This window comes from Chrysoperla carnea, chromosome 2 (assembly GCF_905475395.1).
Source record: "Chrysoperla carnea chromosome 2, inChrCarn1.1, whole genome shotgun sequence".
NCBI classification, from domain to species: domain Eukaryota; kingdom Metazoa; phylum Arthropoda; class Insecta; order Neuroptera; family Chrysopidae; genus Chrysoperla; species Chrysoperla carnea.
Genome location: NC_058338.1, coordinates 44,422,736 through 44,443,521, shown reverse-complemented (window position 1 = coordinate 44,443,521; position 20,786 = coordinate 44,422,736). Strand labels below are relative to the sequence as shown.

General features: G+C 29.1%; 1 protein-coding gene across 1 annotated transcript in view; it reads left to right on the top strand.

Annotated features, from left to right (window-relative positions):
* The window catches only part of LOC123292718, a 389,066-nt gene that overhangs the window by 283,963 nt on the left and 84,317 nt on the right, over positions 1-20,786 (top strand). The window contains exons 6-7 of the mRNA XM_044873432.1: positions 2,219-2,412; positions 7,560-7,773. Of these exons, the coding sequence (XP_044729367.1) occupies positions 2,219-2,412; positions 7,560-7,773 (408 nt within the window). The remainder of the gene's footprint in view (positions 1-2,218; positions 2,413-7,559; positions 7,774-20,786) is intronic.

Below are 20,786 nucleotides of genomic sequence, written 5' to 3'. Positions count from 1 at the left end.
AAAACTGTTGAAGAAAGTACTGCGGAAGACATAGTATGCATATTTGCTAACGCTTTTAGCTAGAAAAACAAGTGAAAACAACAACAATTAATTTAGTAAATTGTTTAAACACCCTGTATAGACAAACAATGATGAATATCGGGTGTTGCATTATTTTTAATAGATAAGAGAAGTTATCATATTTATAGTTTGTTCCAGTTTTGAAATTTCGAAAATTATTCGAAGTGTTTTCTAGAAAACGTTTGTTTTGTATTTGGAATTCTTTCACATTAGCTGAAGCTACCCATAAATTTTCATTTACTATCTTTACACATGTTTTATTATAGTTGCTACGAAAAATTTAGATTTGCCACCTCTCCAAATTCGATCAGGAAACTTCAGAAAACGTGTACTTTCTTTTGACTCACGATCTCCCAAAAATTCTCCAGATTTCCATTTTCAGGTAAAATAAACAGTTTTAAGGATATTTATTTATGTAATTATGAAAAAACTGGGTAAACGAAATATCAAAATTATTGCATAGTATTATTGGGTGGTGGGTTAGGTTAGGTTAAGTTAGGTTAGGTTATATTGGTTGTCTACAAAGAACACACTTAGGGTTTAGAGATTAGGTGGTATAATTAGATTAATTGTATTTTATCCCAATTTTCTGATTTATCATGATTTCTGGTGTAGAATTCGATAATGCTACGTATGTTTGTAACCGTATGTTTGTATATAAACTTTTGTATAATCATTTGTAACATTTTTAAATTATTATTTTTATACACCATGTTATGATGTGCTAATTAAATTAGTATCAGAATTATCGGTATGAATTATTTATAAGACAAGTTATTATTTTTTTAAATAATTAATTTTTCTAGAAATTTTCATCTAAAGAATGTATTTAAATTGACTTTAAAATTATTCCTGTCACATAAACCACAAAACATCATAGTGAAATATTAATTAGTGAAAATAATTACTTATTTTTAATAATTATTTTATAAAGTAAATAATTGATTTTTTCGAAAAATAAGTGAGATCTCAAGTAAAATTTACTTACGTTACGTAAAGAATCAGAAAGTAAAACATAAGAAAATCTAAAGATAAACAATCTAGATAGAAATATAAAATAGCTATAAGGCGAATGACTCTTTTCAAAATCAGTGACTTCTTAAAAAAGAAGAACGGCAATTTTTACGATACTTTAATTTACGATGTTATCCATAGAATACTCACAGCTGAACGGTTTTTTTAAATCATCGTTAGGATCAAAGAACAGGCAACTGTCCTAACTGCCCTTAATATTTACAAATTACGGGTAGGGTAGTTTGTAAACAGGGGACAGCATATTTGTCATCATTTGGTGTAACTAGGCTTGACACTCTCATCATTATGTAACAGGCAATTACTTTGGCTCTCAGCACTTTTATTAAACTTCCTAGTACACGTAAGAGAAAAGTGCAATGTTAAATTTTCTAAACATGAAAAACCTTGTTTCAAAATATCCCATGGAGAAGAAGGGTAGGTCAAACATCACTGAAAATTTCGTTTTTCGTTGTCTCGGTAAGATTCAACAATGAAAGGAGCTAAGGTAAATCTGAAAGTAATATTTGAGATTAAAGAGAATTAAAGAAAATACACTCGCACCATGAGTCGAACCCGGACTTCTTGGATTCATGTCAAGCGCCCTACCAATTAGGCTATTCAAGTTTTAGGCACAGGACTATTCGAGTTCTAGACATTGGTAGGGAGCTTGACATGAATCCAAGAAGTTCTGGTTCGAGTGTATTTTTTTCAATTCTCTTTAATTAAGTTTACTAGACAAGATATTTGTCAATATTTAGTTTACGCTGTATGTATCATATTAAAAATCATCAATTATAATCGAGAGGCCATGATGTAAATAAATATCGTATACATGATTAAAAGTAAACAAAATCAAAAAGTAATAATAATATTTGAGATTTATCGATATCAATATTTGACTTGGGTAGAATAAATTTTTGTTAATAATATTTCTATAATTTTAAACATTATTTAAAATTTCACCCATCAAGATAACGATAGGTGATTCATCGATTACAAAGTATCCTCTTCTATTTTGTAAAAAACACCAATAGATTGACACACTGTATGAAAAAAATGTATAAAAATTGTTTATAAAATGTATAAAGTATTATATGTATGTATAGAAAAATGAAAATTCAATTTGAAAATGTTTCCGTTACAGAACAACCCCGCAAACCGTATCTCTTAATTGACAACCGTCGATTAGATCCAGGAAACTTATTCGTTCCGGTAAAAGAAAGCACAGAACTGGATATTCAATGTATTGTAGAGGGTGGTAATCCCAAACCACGTTTAACATGGGACTTGTCAATAGCACCAACACCATCTACCGCCATCGACGGTCCAGATATGTCGGTAAGTATTTTTCAAACAGATATTTCATTTTATTTATTTACAGAGTGGAACAGAAATAATATATTACATTTTTAATAAATTCCATAATGAAATGACGACTATACTTCTCCTCCGGTTTTTGAAGTATCACAAATATATTATTAGTTGCAAAAATTTGATAATCTTTTTTTCCGATATTTAAAAATTTTTTTTTTTATAAATTCAATAACAATGTTGTCCAAACATTTTTGTGAAACGCCCAGGAAACGGCCAGGAAAAGTATGATTAATATTGGTAGAAAATAATTACGTCGGCAGAAAATAAATGAATTAGATAAATGAGAAATCGGTAGGATATGGCGCACTATAACAGAACAAATGGGTCTTGAATAAAAATAAACTATAAAGATACTTTGGAGACAATATTTTTGTAAGGATGAGCATGGCTAAATGTTTTACTGACTTTATTTAACTTTTTACTATTATTATATTATAAATATAATAAAGTATTGCGATCGAAATAAAATATCAATATCGGGGTTTCAACGGAAATACACGTTTTGAGGGTCCTTGATTCCAAAAAAGTGGTTTTTAAAAAAAGTTGCGTCCGTCGGTATGTCGGTATGTCTGTTACCAAGCTGGAGCCTTCAATTTTCAACCGATTTTTCTCAAACTCGGTACATAGATTCAGTTTGGTCATAACTCCAGACCATTTTTTCCCTAGGCCTTTTTCCAAGGGTACTTCCCTCTAGGCCAAAACAGAATTTTTGAGGGTTTTCTCAAAAATAGCTCTAACGATTTCGATTAAACTTGGCACAACGATAGACCTTAAGGTGTTTCTAGGATTTCTAGGATTGGCAAAAGCCACATATCCGAGAAAATTCGAGAAGGTCCACACCCTAGGGAAAACCTTTCCAAATACACTAAAATGGCATTTTCTAGAGAGAGGCTGAGGGGACGGCAGCGAAACTTCGTATCTGGGTTTATATCAACAAGGTCCTACGTTTGATTTAACTCCCCTCTGGCATCCCGCCCCTTGGAGCCGTTTAGCTGGAAGGGATGAAAACGTCAAAAGTGGTCAAATCAACCCTACCCAAAATTTCAATAAAAATATTACAAGAATAATATATAATATGTTTCGGACCGTTTCTTTCTGACGTTGTTATAAATTTTAAGAAAATTTCGGAGTCGTGAATTGTTAGTCTGTTAATTGGTTTTGATCAAACAAAGAAATATTCATTCACTGAAAATAGTGAACAATCCCTGAGTACAAAGAATACTACAACGTAGGTACCATTAAATATGAAATGTTATTACTTATACACGTATTATATAAATATATCGGATATAATCTTCAATCTTGCTTTATATAAATTTTATTTATAGTAATTTAACTAACTTAACTTTATAGTCGATGACTATCTTCAGAAATCGATTGATCTATGTATGCTATATTCTCATTCGTCCGGTTTATTCTTATAAAATAATATTTTATGAAAAATAAAATATATCACATAATTATAAAACATCATTTTAACTTCCATTATATAATACTTTAAAATTTTCATTGTCAGTTCAATTATGAAACTAAGTTTATAAATCATTTAATTATTGAAAACTCTATTATTATTTTTATTATTTTTAATTTTATTTAAGGTCGCTTTTAACGTCTGGGTCAGCGACCGTAGAAATTTGTACAAAAACTATATTTTTGTTTCGCTATTTTTATACTTTTTCTATAATCGCAAATATTTTGATAGTTATTGTCATTGGCCAACCATCTTCAACGCAAAGCAACTCGGGCGGAACCAAACTGCAAGAGGTAGATGAGAGTGTCTTTAACTAGATCCCCACAATTGGCAGACGGAACAAGGTTTTGATCACCAGATGAAAATTGGACACACCAAACTCACTCACACCCACCTGATTACAAAAACAAGTCCAGGGGCATGTTCAACAACAAAGAAGAGTAGTCTGTCAAACGATATCAAAATAATTTTCAATAATCAGCAGCAATGTCTTCGATCCATCTGCCTTCTCAAAAGTGTAAATTTATTGAATAAGGTTTAGTCAATTATACTTTTGTAAATAGTAGTAATAATCTCGACGTTAAAACGCGACTTAAAATTAATAAATAAATAATCAATCAATCCCTACGCAAAATGGCTTTCGGTAAAAATTTCTCAAATCATGATTTCTGATATTTCTTGATGAGTAGATTACGTCTCCAAGAACTAGGTTATCTTTAAATTTGAATTTTTTATTTTGGTTTAAACATGGCCAACAAAACCACACATGTTCGGGACCCTATCGCTGCATTATATACGCCTAAAAAATTAATGGTAAATTGCTATACTCAAATTTTTAAATATTTATCCATAAATACCCAATCGGGAGAGTGAAGAAAATTCCTTCCTGCTATTTTATTCACAGGAAGAAAACTCGATGTTTTAGGACTGTATTCAGAAAGATTGTTCTCTTGGTAAGAACAAAACCTTTAAATTTTCTTTTAAGGTCCGAGTAGTCTGGTTTGCATCTTTAAAAATTTCATGAATAAAAAAGAAAAAAAATATGCAATTTTGGAGCCGTGTGAAATGAAGTTGTTTCAAGATTTCTACATCTATAAAAACAGGAGTAAAAATGAATAATATTTTTATTATCTTTTTTTATGACGATTTTCAACATTTAATCATCGAAATAAAAATTGATCATCAAATAATAATATTTATGTTACTGACGAATGAAGAAAAATCATAATTTTCCTTGAACTTTCTTTTTGTTCGCAAAAACAAGTTTTATATGTTTTCATTTACACAAATGAAATGTACATTATCGTAAAATTTTATAGAAACAGAGAAAAAATGTCGTATTTTCAATGTTGAAATTAAGGATATAATACACAAATTTACTATGTTTTCTCATTAAAAGCATTTAATTGTGTATATTTTTACATCACTTTTAAAATAAAATAAATTTTCATTTAATGGAACTACATGGAGCACGATTGGAATTAGAATAATGTTCTATTAAAAATTCACGAAGAGTTCGTTCAGGAGTTGCTTAGGTTAGGTAAGGTTAGAGTGGTTGTCCTGGGGTGGGACACACTTAGACCATAGGGTTCGTTGTGATACCGAAAAGGGTTGGCCTACCCCCGGCCATTACCCCATGAATTATTTGGAGCTGTTTAAGAACAGCAGGAGAGCTTTGACGTCGACGGACTTGAGGTCGTAGAGGTCAAGTTCGTAGTTTACTTTACTTTTATGTAAAAAAGCTTAATTTTTACTTAATTTTTTTCAAATATAGCCCTAAAATTGTTCATGACAGGGCTTACGACCTTATCTTACCTTTCACGTTTCTTTACAAAATGAGCTACTGATTTTATTTACGTTAAGTAAAGTTTGAAACTACATTAAAGTTTGAAACTTCTCCAAGAATATTATAAGGAAATTTAAAAGAGGTAGTAGTCAAGAAATTACTATATAATATAGTATAATTGATAGATTCGAGGTGAGACGAGAGATGAGTACATAAGAATATCATTACAATAGGATGCAAATGAAAATTTAGTGGCATAAGAATTTTAAATCTACAAATCAGATATTTTTATTCGTATTTCATTTTTTGAGATAGTCAGTATATTTTTGTTTACAATATATTTATGAAACTATGAAATATAAAGAGAAATTTATGATTTTTAATGAAGAGTTTTTTATCGTTATTTTATTAATTGTTTCTTTTCTTCAAAAGAAGTTCCATGAAAACTTTTTTCTTACAATTTTCAAGAATTATTTTACACTTTGAAGCTACTTAGTTGTATTCTTTTATTCTGTACAATTTATTACAGTTGTAGTTAATTAAATTTCTATTTAATTACTCATATTTTCGAGATCATACAATTTCAATGTAATTTGGTAGAATGAAGAATTTGTAGTACAAAAAGAAACAACACAATTAAAGTTTCAACTATATGTAGAGGATTGCCAAAATTTATGTTTAACAATATGATATTTAATAGAAAAATGTTGTCATAATTAGTGATCTGTGGTTTTGATATCATTTTGCCGTAATTATTCAATCAAAATCCCCGTAAAAATATATATTCGTGGATTAATTCATAACTATACAAAAAAAAAAGAAAGCAGTTTAAATAAGCTGAATTTTTTAAAGCAGTTAGAAAGTGGTCTTTCAGGCTAATTCAATTCAATTTTTGCTTCAATCATTAACTCAAAGTCCGATCTTCAGTGTAAAATTGGCTTCAACTTTTACATTACGATAGATGCCAAAGCTAAATATTGACACATGGTGCACAATATCGTTTGGGAGATAGTTAAGTTAATAAGAAACATTCCGCTAGAATAGTGAAATGAATCAGAGTTTGGATCACGGCATGAAAAGAAGTTTTTTCCATACTTTTTTTAGTTTATAATATTAGTGTTTTACCTTTCGACGAAGAGCGTATAAAAACTCTCTTTCATATAAAGAGTTCATTTTCTTCAGAAAAAAAATAAAAATTAGAAATAAGCCTTCACCTTCTTTAAAACTGCGTAAAAAACAAACAAAAACAAAATATTAAAAACCAAAAACTGGTATATCTACAAAGGTTTCTGGAGATTAATGAGCAACCACAAAAATCTATAATTTATCTCCAAAAAATTAGTAAAATATATCAGTTTTCTCTAGAATTTTTTATAAGGGGAATAATAGTACTATTTTAGTAATGAAGAAAGTTATATATTATCTAGAAATATTTTTTCATCGTTAAAGATTTGTCAATACGAAGTTACTTGGGAGTCCAACAACATTGAGTAATAGAGATTTTCAGAGAGCTGCAATTAAGTTGTGGGACTGAAAAATTTTTTGTTTAATTTATTGATATTTCCTTTTTTTCTTAATTTAATAGAAAGATAGTCTGAACGAATTTTTAGCTATATGAAAGAATAATTTCAGAAAATGTACACTACAACCTTTAGTTCTTATAAGTCTAAATTAGTTCATCGGTAACAGCCAAGATAATTTTATCGAGTCAATTTTTTTACTTAAATAAAATAAAAATGACATCACATGTAATATTTTTGCTCAATAATTTCTATCTACGTAGGTACACAATTACATTTGTTGTACCTAGTATTTTTTCATCCCCCAATAATTTTTTTCTTTCTTTTTTTACAGGTTCAAGTATTAAATTTAACAGTGATTGACAAGGATATAATTGAAGTTGGCAACATTGAACAACGTTCTAATGTTGATCATAATAATGGTGTAATAAGTGAAGCAAAATTACGTGTATTACGTGCACATCATAATGCAACAATATCGTGTTTGGTACATCATATGACACTCAACAACATACCATTACAAGCGTCTTTGTTACTTGATGTACAATGTAAGTGTGGATTATTCTTTTACTATTATTTATTAAGTATACAGGATGTAAATACGTTTGTGAAAAATAACAATCTACCTGTTATGAACTTCCACTAAATAGAGCTTCATGGATTTCTTGCATTAAAAGAAACAATACGTGTGTATAAAGATATAATAGTTAGTGAATTAATTTTTTGAGATTACTAAGTTCTCAATTATTAGAATTATTTGTTCACCATTTTCGAATACTTAAGAAGCATTGAAAAAATTACATAAAATACCTACGTAAAAAGCATTATGAATTGTAAATTATAAAAAGTAAATTGTTAAATTGTTTCTTAATTTCTTTTAAGCATTTTAAGATGTCAAAAAAATAATATGGAGCAATTGATGTTTTTTTGTGTTACAGTGTTTTCAAAATCACACACTTCTCTTTTCACTCAGTTAATTCTACGGTTTTAAAATGTTATTATAGGTTTTCCATTATAATATTAGATTCTATGTACAATAAATTTATTCTTCACTTCATTTACCTATAATTATACTTCGTACGAAGCAAAAACCTGGGTAAAGCAAAATACAAAAAAAAAAAAACACTACGGGAAGTAGTTTTTATAAAATATAACCACATATTAATTTTTTCCACGTCTTTAACGTACACTCAATATGTTTACGATGGTAGAGGGTGAAATTAGATTATTCAAATCCCTTTGGAGGCACACTGTTTCTCCATCCCATAGCATGTTTATGATGATGACTAGTGAGTTATCCAATCACATACAATATTCGATTCATTTTTTTTCTTCAAAACTAATTACGATAATAATTCTCGGGTTTCCGGAACTAATGTTGTATATTTTATTTTAAAGGGATGGTGACGTGCATTTTTATATAAGAGGGTAATGACATTTTATGGGAGAAAACGTTTTTATTTTATTCATGTAAAAGTATTGGTTTTACTGCAAACCTAAGAAAATATAGCCATGAGTAATTCTAATAACAATATTAATTCGAATTCAAATTCAAAACTCAAATTTGAAATACTCATATTATATTACACGCAGTAATTCAAAAATTTTACTATTATATTCAACCGATATGGATTTGTCGTCTTATAATTTGGTTCAGGTTTCCAATTGCCTTTGTTAAATTTTTGGAACTATGTTCCTTATCACACGTTGTCGTTCTGATTTGTTTGCTAGTTGGTAGGTAAAACCAAAAAAAGTGCAACAAAGAAAACGACACCAAAAACATTACCAAGGAAACTCAAACTTTTTTAATCGATTCAGCTTGCCATGAATTTTGAGAAAATGAAAAAAGATTTGTCAATTTGTATTTTTTGACAAAGTTTTATGTTTTATTATTTTTAAAAATTGAGTTGTCAAAATTATCAGAAGTTAAAATAACAGAGATAATTTAAAGTAAGTACAATGAAATTTTTATGTTATGTTATATTAAATATCCTGATCAAATCAATTGTAATGTACGCACATGTTGGGTTGGCTACTTAATCAGAAGTATGTCTTTTTTAAACTAATATTACAATTAATTCATACAGTAAAAAATAAAGGTAGTTGTAAATTTAAATGGTTTAAAGAATTGACTTCTAAAATTAATATCTTAAATTTTCAGAAAAATATCTTGTAAATAAAAAAAGTAAGCGCTACATTTATAATGTACCAGATACGAATAGAATATAGTTCCTATCGGGTGTCCTGCGACACCTCTCGTTCTTGTTTTTGTTGATTTCTATTTCACAGTGCAACAACATGAATCCCTCACTAGGACATATCAAACATAATTTTCTTCTTTTAGTCCGATAGATTTAGTTAATGAAAAATTAAATGCACTCGAACAAATTCTGCTTCGGCAACAATCTAATCTACAAACTTCATAGACATTAAAGTTGCAATATTAAAATTTTATCACAAAACCGGTTAGAACAAAGACTTTTTTATTTGACATTTTCCATTTATCAAAATCATCAAAGTTATATATGGTATACATATTACAGAAATGAATATGATACCTTCACAGCCAATAGTCCCGGTGCCTATCAGCATGCATTGTCATTAATATATTCGTCTCTACAACTTTGTGTATGCCAACGACATTTATCGTCAAAATAAATTCTTGTTAGTGATGCTTTCTTTTTGACAGGATTCAATTTGAAGGATATCGATATTGAAGGATATCGCTTGTAACAAATCCAAAAATTGTTTTGTATGATACTGAATAAAAAAGAATCGCCGCTACTCAACAAAACGAATTTTCATTAGCAACTCAATTCTCGTCCTAATGGATTAAGCAGAAAAGCAGATTTTGGCAAATTGAAGCCTGTGGGAGTAATAATTATCCACACACAAATTTCTAGAGGTTTATTTATCCACGACAATGTATGCTGATGAGCACCCAGCCTACAACTCTTGCAGAATGTGAGTAAAACAGCAAGAAGCAAAACTTGTAATAAAGTTCCCCTATATCAATAATATAATGATAAGAAAAACGCTGTTGTTTTTCTTTTCTTTAACATATAATAGAAAATGCTGATGTACAAAGAAAATTCTCGGAAAATATTTGACTTACAGGAGTATTTAATATTAACAAAACCAAGCCTATTCAAAAGAAAATTTTAAGTAATGACTGAAAAGAAATCAAACCTGTTAATCTTTCTCAATAATAGCTCTGATTATGGTGCTGGTCGTGAGATAGTAAGTTTGTCCTTATATCTATTTTTAATGCGATGCTGGATTTTTCCAGAGTTATTGAAGGAATAACTTATCCTTCATAAAGAAATCCTGCGTTTTTATTCATGGGACGAAAGATTCGCGCCTTTAATTATATTCGACTTATCGAAGTACAAACAAAATTTGCATTTAATCACAAAAAACAGTACTCTTAACTCAATAATTACTGATTTATTGTCAAATATGGACATTTAGATTGCTTTTCTAAGGATGATATAATTGCCTGAATAAAGTAGCCTTAAATTTTTTAGTCCAATTCGAAGGAATCCTCCATCTTCAGGCGCCATATGTCGTTCAACAAATGGAGTTAGACTAAAAATTGGTTTTATAATTTAGTTAATGTTTTGAAATTTTCTTTTTTTAGAGTTGCGGGCAATATGACATACCTGATGTTAGTTATTTGATAATTTATAAATATTGAAAGATGAGGCAAAGCGTGGGGAAATAAATAAATGAGTTAGGTAAGGTTAGGTTATATTGGCTGTCCACGAACGACACACTTAGGCTATAGAGCCCATTGTAATACCATATATGTGTTTTACCACCTTTCCGCTGATAATTTCATTTATCAGTTCCTCAATTTCAAAGGCTGAGTGCACCTCCTTCGTGCATATACCATGCACTACACCAGCCCATCACAACTATTAATTAAATTAATTTTGTTGCGACGGCAGGAATCGAATCCGCTACCCTATGCATATCGCGTACGGAATTGGTTACGCCTTAACCAACTGAGCTAATAGGGCGGCAAATAAATGAGTTATTATCTTTTAAAATAAATTTTTAATTCATTTTCAAAACAAAAGTTAATAAAACATTTGGTAAAGAACAACACCGATATTTAACCTACACACCATAAAAGTTATCGTAACCACATGAATGATCGTTCTGTGACATGTTGCAGAAACTTAAAATACATCCACTTTAATTGCTTTTGAAAACTTTATCTTAAGAACGGACACTACATATATGCAAAATAATATTTTGTTTGATGGTGCATAATGTGTTTGGTGCATAAAAATATCCTCTCTAAACCTAGTCCGGGTACTCGTTAACAAATGGTGTCATTTATAAAAATACAAATTTTAATGTGGCTTATGTGGCTAAATCCTACGTATAGAATAATAAGCTTCATCTGCAAACCTATGTAGAAAAAATATTATAATTTATAATTTTTAACATCCCCCCCCCACAGTTTCAGACAGAAAAAAGAAGATAAAGTTTTAGTTTTAGAAATAATTTTAGTTCGTCTAAGAGTTACTTTAGTTACTAAGTGAAAGTTAAACTTGGATTCCGCATAAAAGAATATTCAATTTATCTGAAATATTTACTACCCCGACAAATGCGATTTTTTGTTGTAGCTCCCTCCAACTCTATTTTCCGAAAACATAGCTAAGAATTCATCTCTATTAGATTAACTTTCAAAAATACCAGGTTTAGGGGCTACGATACGACAGACAGACAGACAGTGTGACTGTGTGTGTATAATATTATGTATGTTATCGTAATAGCGTAATTTTCGTGAAATTGTAAACTAACAAGTATAATTGTAAATTTTACTACCAAAAAAGTGCAAAAACCAACCCAACCCGTGCTTACTCGACTAAACCAACCAAGACCAACTAAACATAAAGAATTGAGTGGATTTCGCTAAAAGGTTTTGAGTTAGCTCTAGTTGGAGTGGTTTTTTGTAATCAGTTTACAGTCTGACAGAAATTGCAATACATTATTGACATATATATATATATATATATATATATATATATATATATATATATATATATATATATATATATATATATATATATATATATATATATATATATAATATATATATATATATATATACATATATATATATATATATATATATATATATATATATATATATATAATATATATATATACTTTTATACATGTATATATTCGAGAAAAACGGAAGATCTCACAGCAAAAATCCAAATGATTATTTACCATCTCTACTATACTTCTATTTCTAGATTCCAGCAAAAAAATCCACCGTATAACTTTCGCACGTCGTAAAGATCAACGCCTGATTTTGGCCGAAATTTTCCTTGTGTTTTTTTGCTGAAAGCATTTTGGGGGCTCGTGAGCATAACAAAATATGAAGCTTGCAAAATTATCTGCAGATCATTTTCCATTTAAAAAGTTTAACACTAAAATTTTTGACAGTTCAAAACGTTACCTTTTTAGGTTGTCCAAAATTTTTTTTAAATTAAATAACCCCTGCAATTTTTTTGGGTAAGGAATCGTAAACTCACACTTGAAACATATCTAAGCATACTCACTATTAAATTACCTTTTCTCTTAGAGCCTTCTCCAAACTGAACCGATTTTGAGGATATCGCCTATTTTTTACTTGTTCTGGGTACGGAATCGTAAACTCCTACTTGAAACTTGGCAAAGAAATCTCTCAGGCAGGCAGGCAGACAGGCATATACACACAGAGATAGTGGTCAAACATAAAACAACCCTTTTTTGGTTCGAGGATTTAAAATACACATCTTGGAAACAAAAAAAAAGCAACCAATGAATGATTTTTATCGAATCTAAACGGACTATATGCTACGTAAGTGGAGAATAAAACACTACCAATGATCGATTTTTTAATAAATAATGATGTCGAGATTTTTGCAGTTATCCAGATTTATTGAATCACATTGTACACATATAATTTTTTACATTATATTGTTGTTATTTTCGACATTAGAATGTCAAATACAACAATACACACCAATAATATACATCACATCAACACAGGCCTTTTTATTTACAATAGCCTTCTTGTACAATGTACATATATATATAATAATGTTTATCCGCATAGAATACTTAAAAACTTAACAGAAATTAAATATAATCTATTATCTTTTGACATTCTATTAAAACGTAAATATACATAAAATAATACACAATGAAAAATCTAATCCTACCCATTTCATAAATAAATTAGCAAACCTGGAATTAGTTGTATTCAGCTGTTCACAGTTTTTGTAACGAAATTATCAAATTTACATTCAAACATTTATGTAGAAGTAATTAATTTTTATTTTCTACTCTAATCAAGAAATGTGCAAAAAGGGTTTTTTTCCATATTTAAGTGGATACCGAGTGCAGAACCTACCCTTATGTTATAGATTGTGTGTGTAGAATATTGATGGTTTAGTTTGATGAAAACTAAAATATTTTTTTTGATATTGACAATAAAAATTGAACCTCAGAAAGAATGATAATCCAATTTCTATGATAATACTATACTGACAATTATCTATCTGCGGCGCTGGGCAATTTTAACTGGGAAAAACTACGGCGAAGACTACGGCGGTATACATGTTACTTGCTAATAATGTAGCACTATATTTCGCTTGTATACAATTAAGCTAAATGAATGATAGTCTGAGATAAATGTACCTAGTTTTTCAATGTTTATTGACCATATTAACAAACTTTTATTGACAGTATAAATTGATATAGTTTATTTGATCCTTTGACCAATTTCAATCAAAATTTGCAATACATATCAAAATACTAAAGATATTAAAGATTGAATCAGGATTACCGAGCTCAGCTCAATCTTCATCTTAAAAAATATTTATCTGTGTGGATAGTTTTATCTTTTCTTTATAGTTAATTTTGTATATAGTTACCTAGGCTAAAATAATTTCTGTTAGGAGAAGAAATGTAAATTTTGATGGACATACTGTTTCTGATTCCTCCAAAGTTCCAAAAAAATAATCGTCTATATGTCTTCATTTTGGCATTCAAAAATTTTTTACGTTAAGGCTATACCCATTTTTGATTGGCATGAAATCATTCTTTGATTAGCATAAAACTGTATATTTTCCAAGTTTTTCATTATTCACATCCAGGTACAGTGGAATAAGAAAAAGTACCTGTGAACAATGAAAATTGAGAAAATTAACAGAATTTTCGAAAAAATAAACGTATCCAGAACAGGTAGAAAATAAATACCTATCCAAATTACCCTACGTTTTACCCTACATCTTAACGTTTTTTCTTCTTTTTGGCCAATTTCGCTCGTGAACACCAGCCTTCTTTATCATTTTGTATTTCACTTTGGTTCTACTTTATTAAATAAGACTGTACGACAGGCAACTGAAAAAATAATACTTGCCTAGCCTCGTCTCCTTTTTAAAAGAATAAAGGAATGAAATGACGATGAATGGAAAAAAAATGTAGGCAGGAAGAGATAATAATGATAATAATAATAAAGTATTATATAATATTCCATTATAATCATCTGATTGTCAGTGGAAAAAACGGAATATTAAGTAGAAAAGTTAATTCTTAATAATAAAAAATAAGAATTTTTTAATTTATTTGATTTAATTTGATTTTTTGTTGTTTTGTTTTCAACTTATTCTTTGTTTTATTTTATTTTTTTTTTTTAAATCGGCAATACCACAATTTAAATGTCTTTAATTCTGTACTTAATTACAAATTGATATATATTTTCATCTCCTCTTAAAGTCATTTGAAACTCCTTAATTAACAAAAGCTTCTGAATAAAGTTTTAATTATGTTGTGTATAATTCTTAATATTTGTCGTAAATTTAGCAATAAGCGCCCACAGTGGTTGGTAGATTGGAGAATAATATTTATGAGGACACATAAACTAAATTTGTGAATTTGTGGTAAATTGTTGTGTTCACTTATTTTTTGGAAGTTTCATAGCAGCCATGGGAGGCATGAAGTGGTAAGGATTAAAATATTATGAGATTCCTAGCAAATTCAATTTTTTTCAATTTGGCTACCGAGTCGCTCATTAGGGTGGAATCAGGATTTCAGACCAGAGCGATAAAAAAATTCCATGAACACCACTTTTCTATTCTCCCGTATGTAGACGACATCTTCTCGGAAAAATACTGACGACGGGAAATCTTTCCCACAGAATTTACCTTTCAATGATGAGGGAGGCCTAATGGTTTTAAGAGACAAAGAAGAGTACAAAAAGCAATAAGAAAATTTGATTCAAAAGATCTCAAAACATGAAACTTCTTCGGAAATGTCAAATCTTACTTTTTCACAACTATATCTTACCTCTAAAACAGAATAATTTGGTTAGAAATCTTTAAAACAAAATATTTTAAGGACGAAACCCGAAAATAATTATTTTATGATAACTATAGTTTGCCTGTATCCATCTATAAGGTAAACTAAAAGACTTCATTAAAAATACTTCCAATAATTAAAATAAACCAACTTTGCGAAAATTTAATTTCTATTCAATATCGAATAACATTTAACAAACTTTTAATTATAATTATAAATCTAATAAGTTATTCACGTTATCAATGTTTGATTTTGTTGTTGTTTAAAAGACCCAACTTTCTTAAAAAGGATAATTTTACGTCTGTCAGAATATTTAGAATATTCACTACCAATAATACAAAGTATATTGTTGAAATAATTTATAGGGGGCCATTTTACTTGAGGCTGATCTGTAAAAGGAAGTTTTCGAAAAAATGATATGAATAATTATATTATTATATGAAAAAACTATAGTGTATGATTATATAAAAAGAATTCGTAGCGCAAAATTCGTAGCGATTTCCCACAGAGATTGAAAAAATAACACATTTTTCCAAAAATCGAATATTGCATTTTTAATATTTCAAGAATTTTTATTTTGAAAATTAAGCGTCTACGAAAAAAAATTTTGGTATAGGTGTTCATAAAATGATCTAAGTAATCTATTTCCGATTGTCCGCCTGTCTGTCTATCGCCACGAAAAACAAAAAAAAATCAATTTTTCTACTAATCGTTGGTCTGTACGATTCTCTCAATTATGTCGTAAAAAATGAGAATTGAGACGGAGATTGAAAAATTTTCTGCTAGTAGTTATATTGAAATAAATGGGAAATATTCATTATAAATGGAGTAGCTGGAGTAATGGAGTAGTTATAAATGGAGTAAGTTAATTTTGTTGGAATTTAAAATGGACTGTTTTTAAGTTTGATTACTTCCAAAGGCATGATTGCCAATGATTTACATTCAAAATTTGAAATTTCTCATTAATAAATTATATATAAGTTCATAATCAAAATAGTAGAAAATAAATTTTTTCATAATCTAACTGCGAATAGTTTCTGGAACAGCCTGTATTAATCATATCCATCAACGCTTTTTAAAATGTGGTATTACTAACGTTGAAAAACGTTTTCGAAAATTACTGTACTGTAGTCTCTCTGATTGCCATGTGTCCGATCGATAGATAGAATTTAAATTAATTCAACCTCTATATGGTCTAAGAGCTAGAGGTCAGTATTTTAACAAGCTTCATGTATTCGTTATTTATGTACTCTCTTATACTTGCATTTCATAAAGTAAGGGTCTTACCAGCGAAATCTATAGAATAGCTTAGATTATAAATCGTCGTATAAACTTCCTCTTAATTTTATTTAGAATATACCTACACAAATCTCAGCTACACCAATACACCATAAATTGTTATTTTATTTTATCTTTCACAACTTCATAAAAAAAAATCGAGATTTTTATTGTAAATTGCCTGGTGCTCATACATCCTTAGAACGTGTTGCGACCTTATCATTGACCGTGAAACTGTTAGATTTAGGATCAAAACCTAACAATTTCTCTCTGATTTTATTCCTGGTCAACAAAACTTCCTACTTTCAAGCACTAAAAAAAATCCTTTCACTCTTTTTTTAAGCAGAAAAAGATTCAGGAAGAAATTGCTTATTTTTGACCCTAAAGTTGATAAAAATGCCAAAGATCGCAACTATTCTTAAAATGTTGACAAACTCCAAAACAATGAAAATTGTCATTTAAAACATAATTTTGAACAATGAAGCGATGGTTTTATAATTTTTTTTTGTTACCCTTGTATTTAGTATACTTTTTAAGTATAAAAATGTCAATTAACTGACCTCTTCAATTTACGGTCGGAAAAAAAGTTTATCCGGCTTCTCCACCAATAGATGTCTGAGATATGTGTATCAGAGTAGTAATAAAGCATAACCCATACGCATTATTGTTTTGCATCCTATTTGGAGGTTAAGTTCGAATTTTAATTTACGTTTCCATTGGTCAAATGAATGCATCATGCCTTGTGATGAAAATAAAAGCCTCCCGACTTCTAGCCCATAGACTAATAGTATTACATTTAAATCTATAATACACAAATAATATTTTTGAAAAATTACACACTTCTATGAATATGTAATAAATACCTATTATTACATGGAACATGCAAAAATTTAATATTGAAATGTTATGCAAATAGATTTTTAATGGATAAAAAATGTGTATTATGATGAATAAATAAAAATTGTGGTGATAAAAAAGCATAAATTTTTTATATTCGGACGTAGTTACAAGCGGGAAGAGGGTATAATGAGTGAAATTTCTCCCCTCATAGCCTATGATCTATGCACTTTTATACAACAAATGCTTCGCATTTGTGTTTTATTCAAAATTAATAATTAATAAAAAAATAACATCACAAAATTTGATTAAAGAATACAAACAAAAGATGGAACGCAGGAATATTAGCAAGCAAAACCATTCGGTAAAAGCAAGTTGTCTACTTAGAACGAATTTTCTGGAAAACATATAAAATTACACAGAAATTATCTCTCCCTAAACGACATCCTGCAACCGCGGCTGTTTTTTATTAAAATATTAGGCGTTCCTACATAGCGCAACGTAAAGGTATATACAGTGTGTCGCATTTAAGATGAAGTCATTTCCATATTTTTTCGTTATTTAGAGAAATAACCATTATAATGTTTGTACATTCGTCGTACAGTATGATGACTGAAAGTTTAAAAAAACAAGTTTATAAAACAAGACCAAAAATTTTAGGTGAGCTTTGTATCAGAATAAGACAAGCATGTTAAGAAGTTAGCATACGTGGACTAAAACGAATAGCTAGTCAGAATAGAAAAAATAACTGAAAAATATATTCAAATAGGGGGAAAACTACTTTTAGAGATCTAATGTGATCAAAACAACTGATTGAATTTTCGTTGAGAAAGTAGAAAAAATTGCCTTAAGTAGATAATTATGATACAAATTAAAGAAACTAAAATCGAACATTTTTTGATGGTGGGAAAGTGTCCAAAAACAATGGTATAGTGGCTTAAACCGGTTTTTCGCGTCGGACACCGTCACGTTGATTTAAAAATAAAAAAAAACTAATAAGCTTAGGCGCCGTAAAAAGACGGAAAAAATGAGGTGCGAATGAACTCGATTGGTCTATCGGTGGCACCACAAACTGCAAAAATCCATCGATTTTTTATTTTTATTTTTATTTTATTTTTAACTCAATCCGACGATGCTCGACGCGAAAAACCGGTTTAGGCCACTTTACTATTTTTTTAGACCATTTCCGACCATCAAAAAATGTTCGTTTTTAGTTTCTTCAATTTGCACTATCATTATCTACTTAAGGCAATTTATTTCTTCGAACTCAGAACTATGCAAAAATTGACACCATTTTTTGTTAATTAGATCACACCAATTACAGCCATTGAATTATTTTCATTATGAAAATTAATGTTACATACTTTATAGAATTACTATAATAAAAATAAAAAGATAATTCCTTATATTATTCCATAGCATACAAGTTATAAAATTTAAATATACCTAGTAATAATTTTGAGTGAATATACAACAAAATAATGAATTTTCCTACTAATTTTTTCGATAAGGCGAAATTTGTAGTAGACTGAGTTTTAAGTTTGGTTAAGTATCTTAAAAAAGAGACCCATCATCCTTTATGACTGTGAAATATTCAAATCGTTATTCCTCTCAAGAACGAAAATATGAGGGTGCCTTCATCTTAAATACAACACACTGTATATATATAGCACGTCATCCAGCGGATACATCTTTTTTTTTATGCTATATGATAAAATAATGGCATAACGTTTTGGCATAGATATAAACTTATTAAGGAAACTTAACGTATATTATAGGTATATGAAGTGTTAATGACATACATTTTAATATAATAATATTTACATACTCAATGTATAGTATTGCACTACCAAAATGAAGCACAAAATCCAAGAATTTTCAGCAAAAATATTTTCGCTCGAATCGGTGAAGAGAGGCATACAGATCAATGGAACTGTCCAAGGTATGGCCAGCATTGAATTGTGCTTGGAATTGTCAATCGAAACGACGCCAAAACGGTTTTTTATTCCTACTAAATAGAAAAAATGTTTCAGGTAGACAAGTAGAAAGACATAGTTTAAATAATTTTTTTTTCACTCATTACACTCATTATCAAAATATAAATAAACAATTCAATCATAGCCATACATAAATTTGACTTGTCATAGACAGCTTCTATTTTCTACCACTAGACAGCGCTGGAATCAGTTCCCATGGCGAATAAAAATGTTATTAGAAAAATTTTGCGATATTTTTATATGAAATTGAAATAGGTGATCTTGTTATAAGCCGACGATATGCAGGATTAGGGTATGAAATATCATTCATTTATAACTAGGGATATACCAACAACAGCATCAATTTTATCGAATTTTATGTACCATGCAATTATTTACTATCGATAGGATTATTTGAATATTATTTAAAAAGTTAATCCTCTTGAAATTGATTAGCATAAGCGTCCATGTTTGTAAACAAAGTTTTTTAAAAATTTCCATAATAAAATTTTTCTATCCTAAGCTATTTGTGATTAAAAAAAGTCCAATTGTGTTGTTTCAACACTTTTTTAAGTGTCGCGGTACTTTCGTCGCGTGTCGTATCACGAGTATCACGAGTATCAAGTATGAAGAGTAATATAGTCCTGTTAACTGTGTCAACGAATTAAGAAGCAATTTTGAAAAAATTCGCTTTAAATAAATGTTTTTAAAAGTTTTCACAACAAATATAAAACTTTTACTTTATGAACAATGAATGTATTAATTATAAAAAAAATTGTCCTTTAGTGTTATCCGAGAAAGATTACGGCGGCTGGCTTATGTACTTTTTTTTGCGTTCCTCATAATATTGTGCAAGTTAGTGAATGAATAAATAAAATTCCAACCAATACCCGCACAATATTTAACACATTATAATAACAACGATATTCAAACATAAAATTAACCGCTGGCCCTTTTGGGAGAGTCAGGATATACCAAATCACTGTCGTTATCAATCGATATTCTAATATCCACAACTCATACAATATTTCGTGTTTATATTTCAAAATAATAATTGGCAAAGTATGTACTACAACCAAATGGCATTCGACGAACATAAT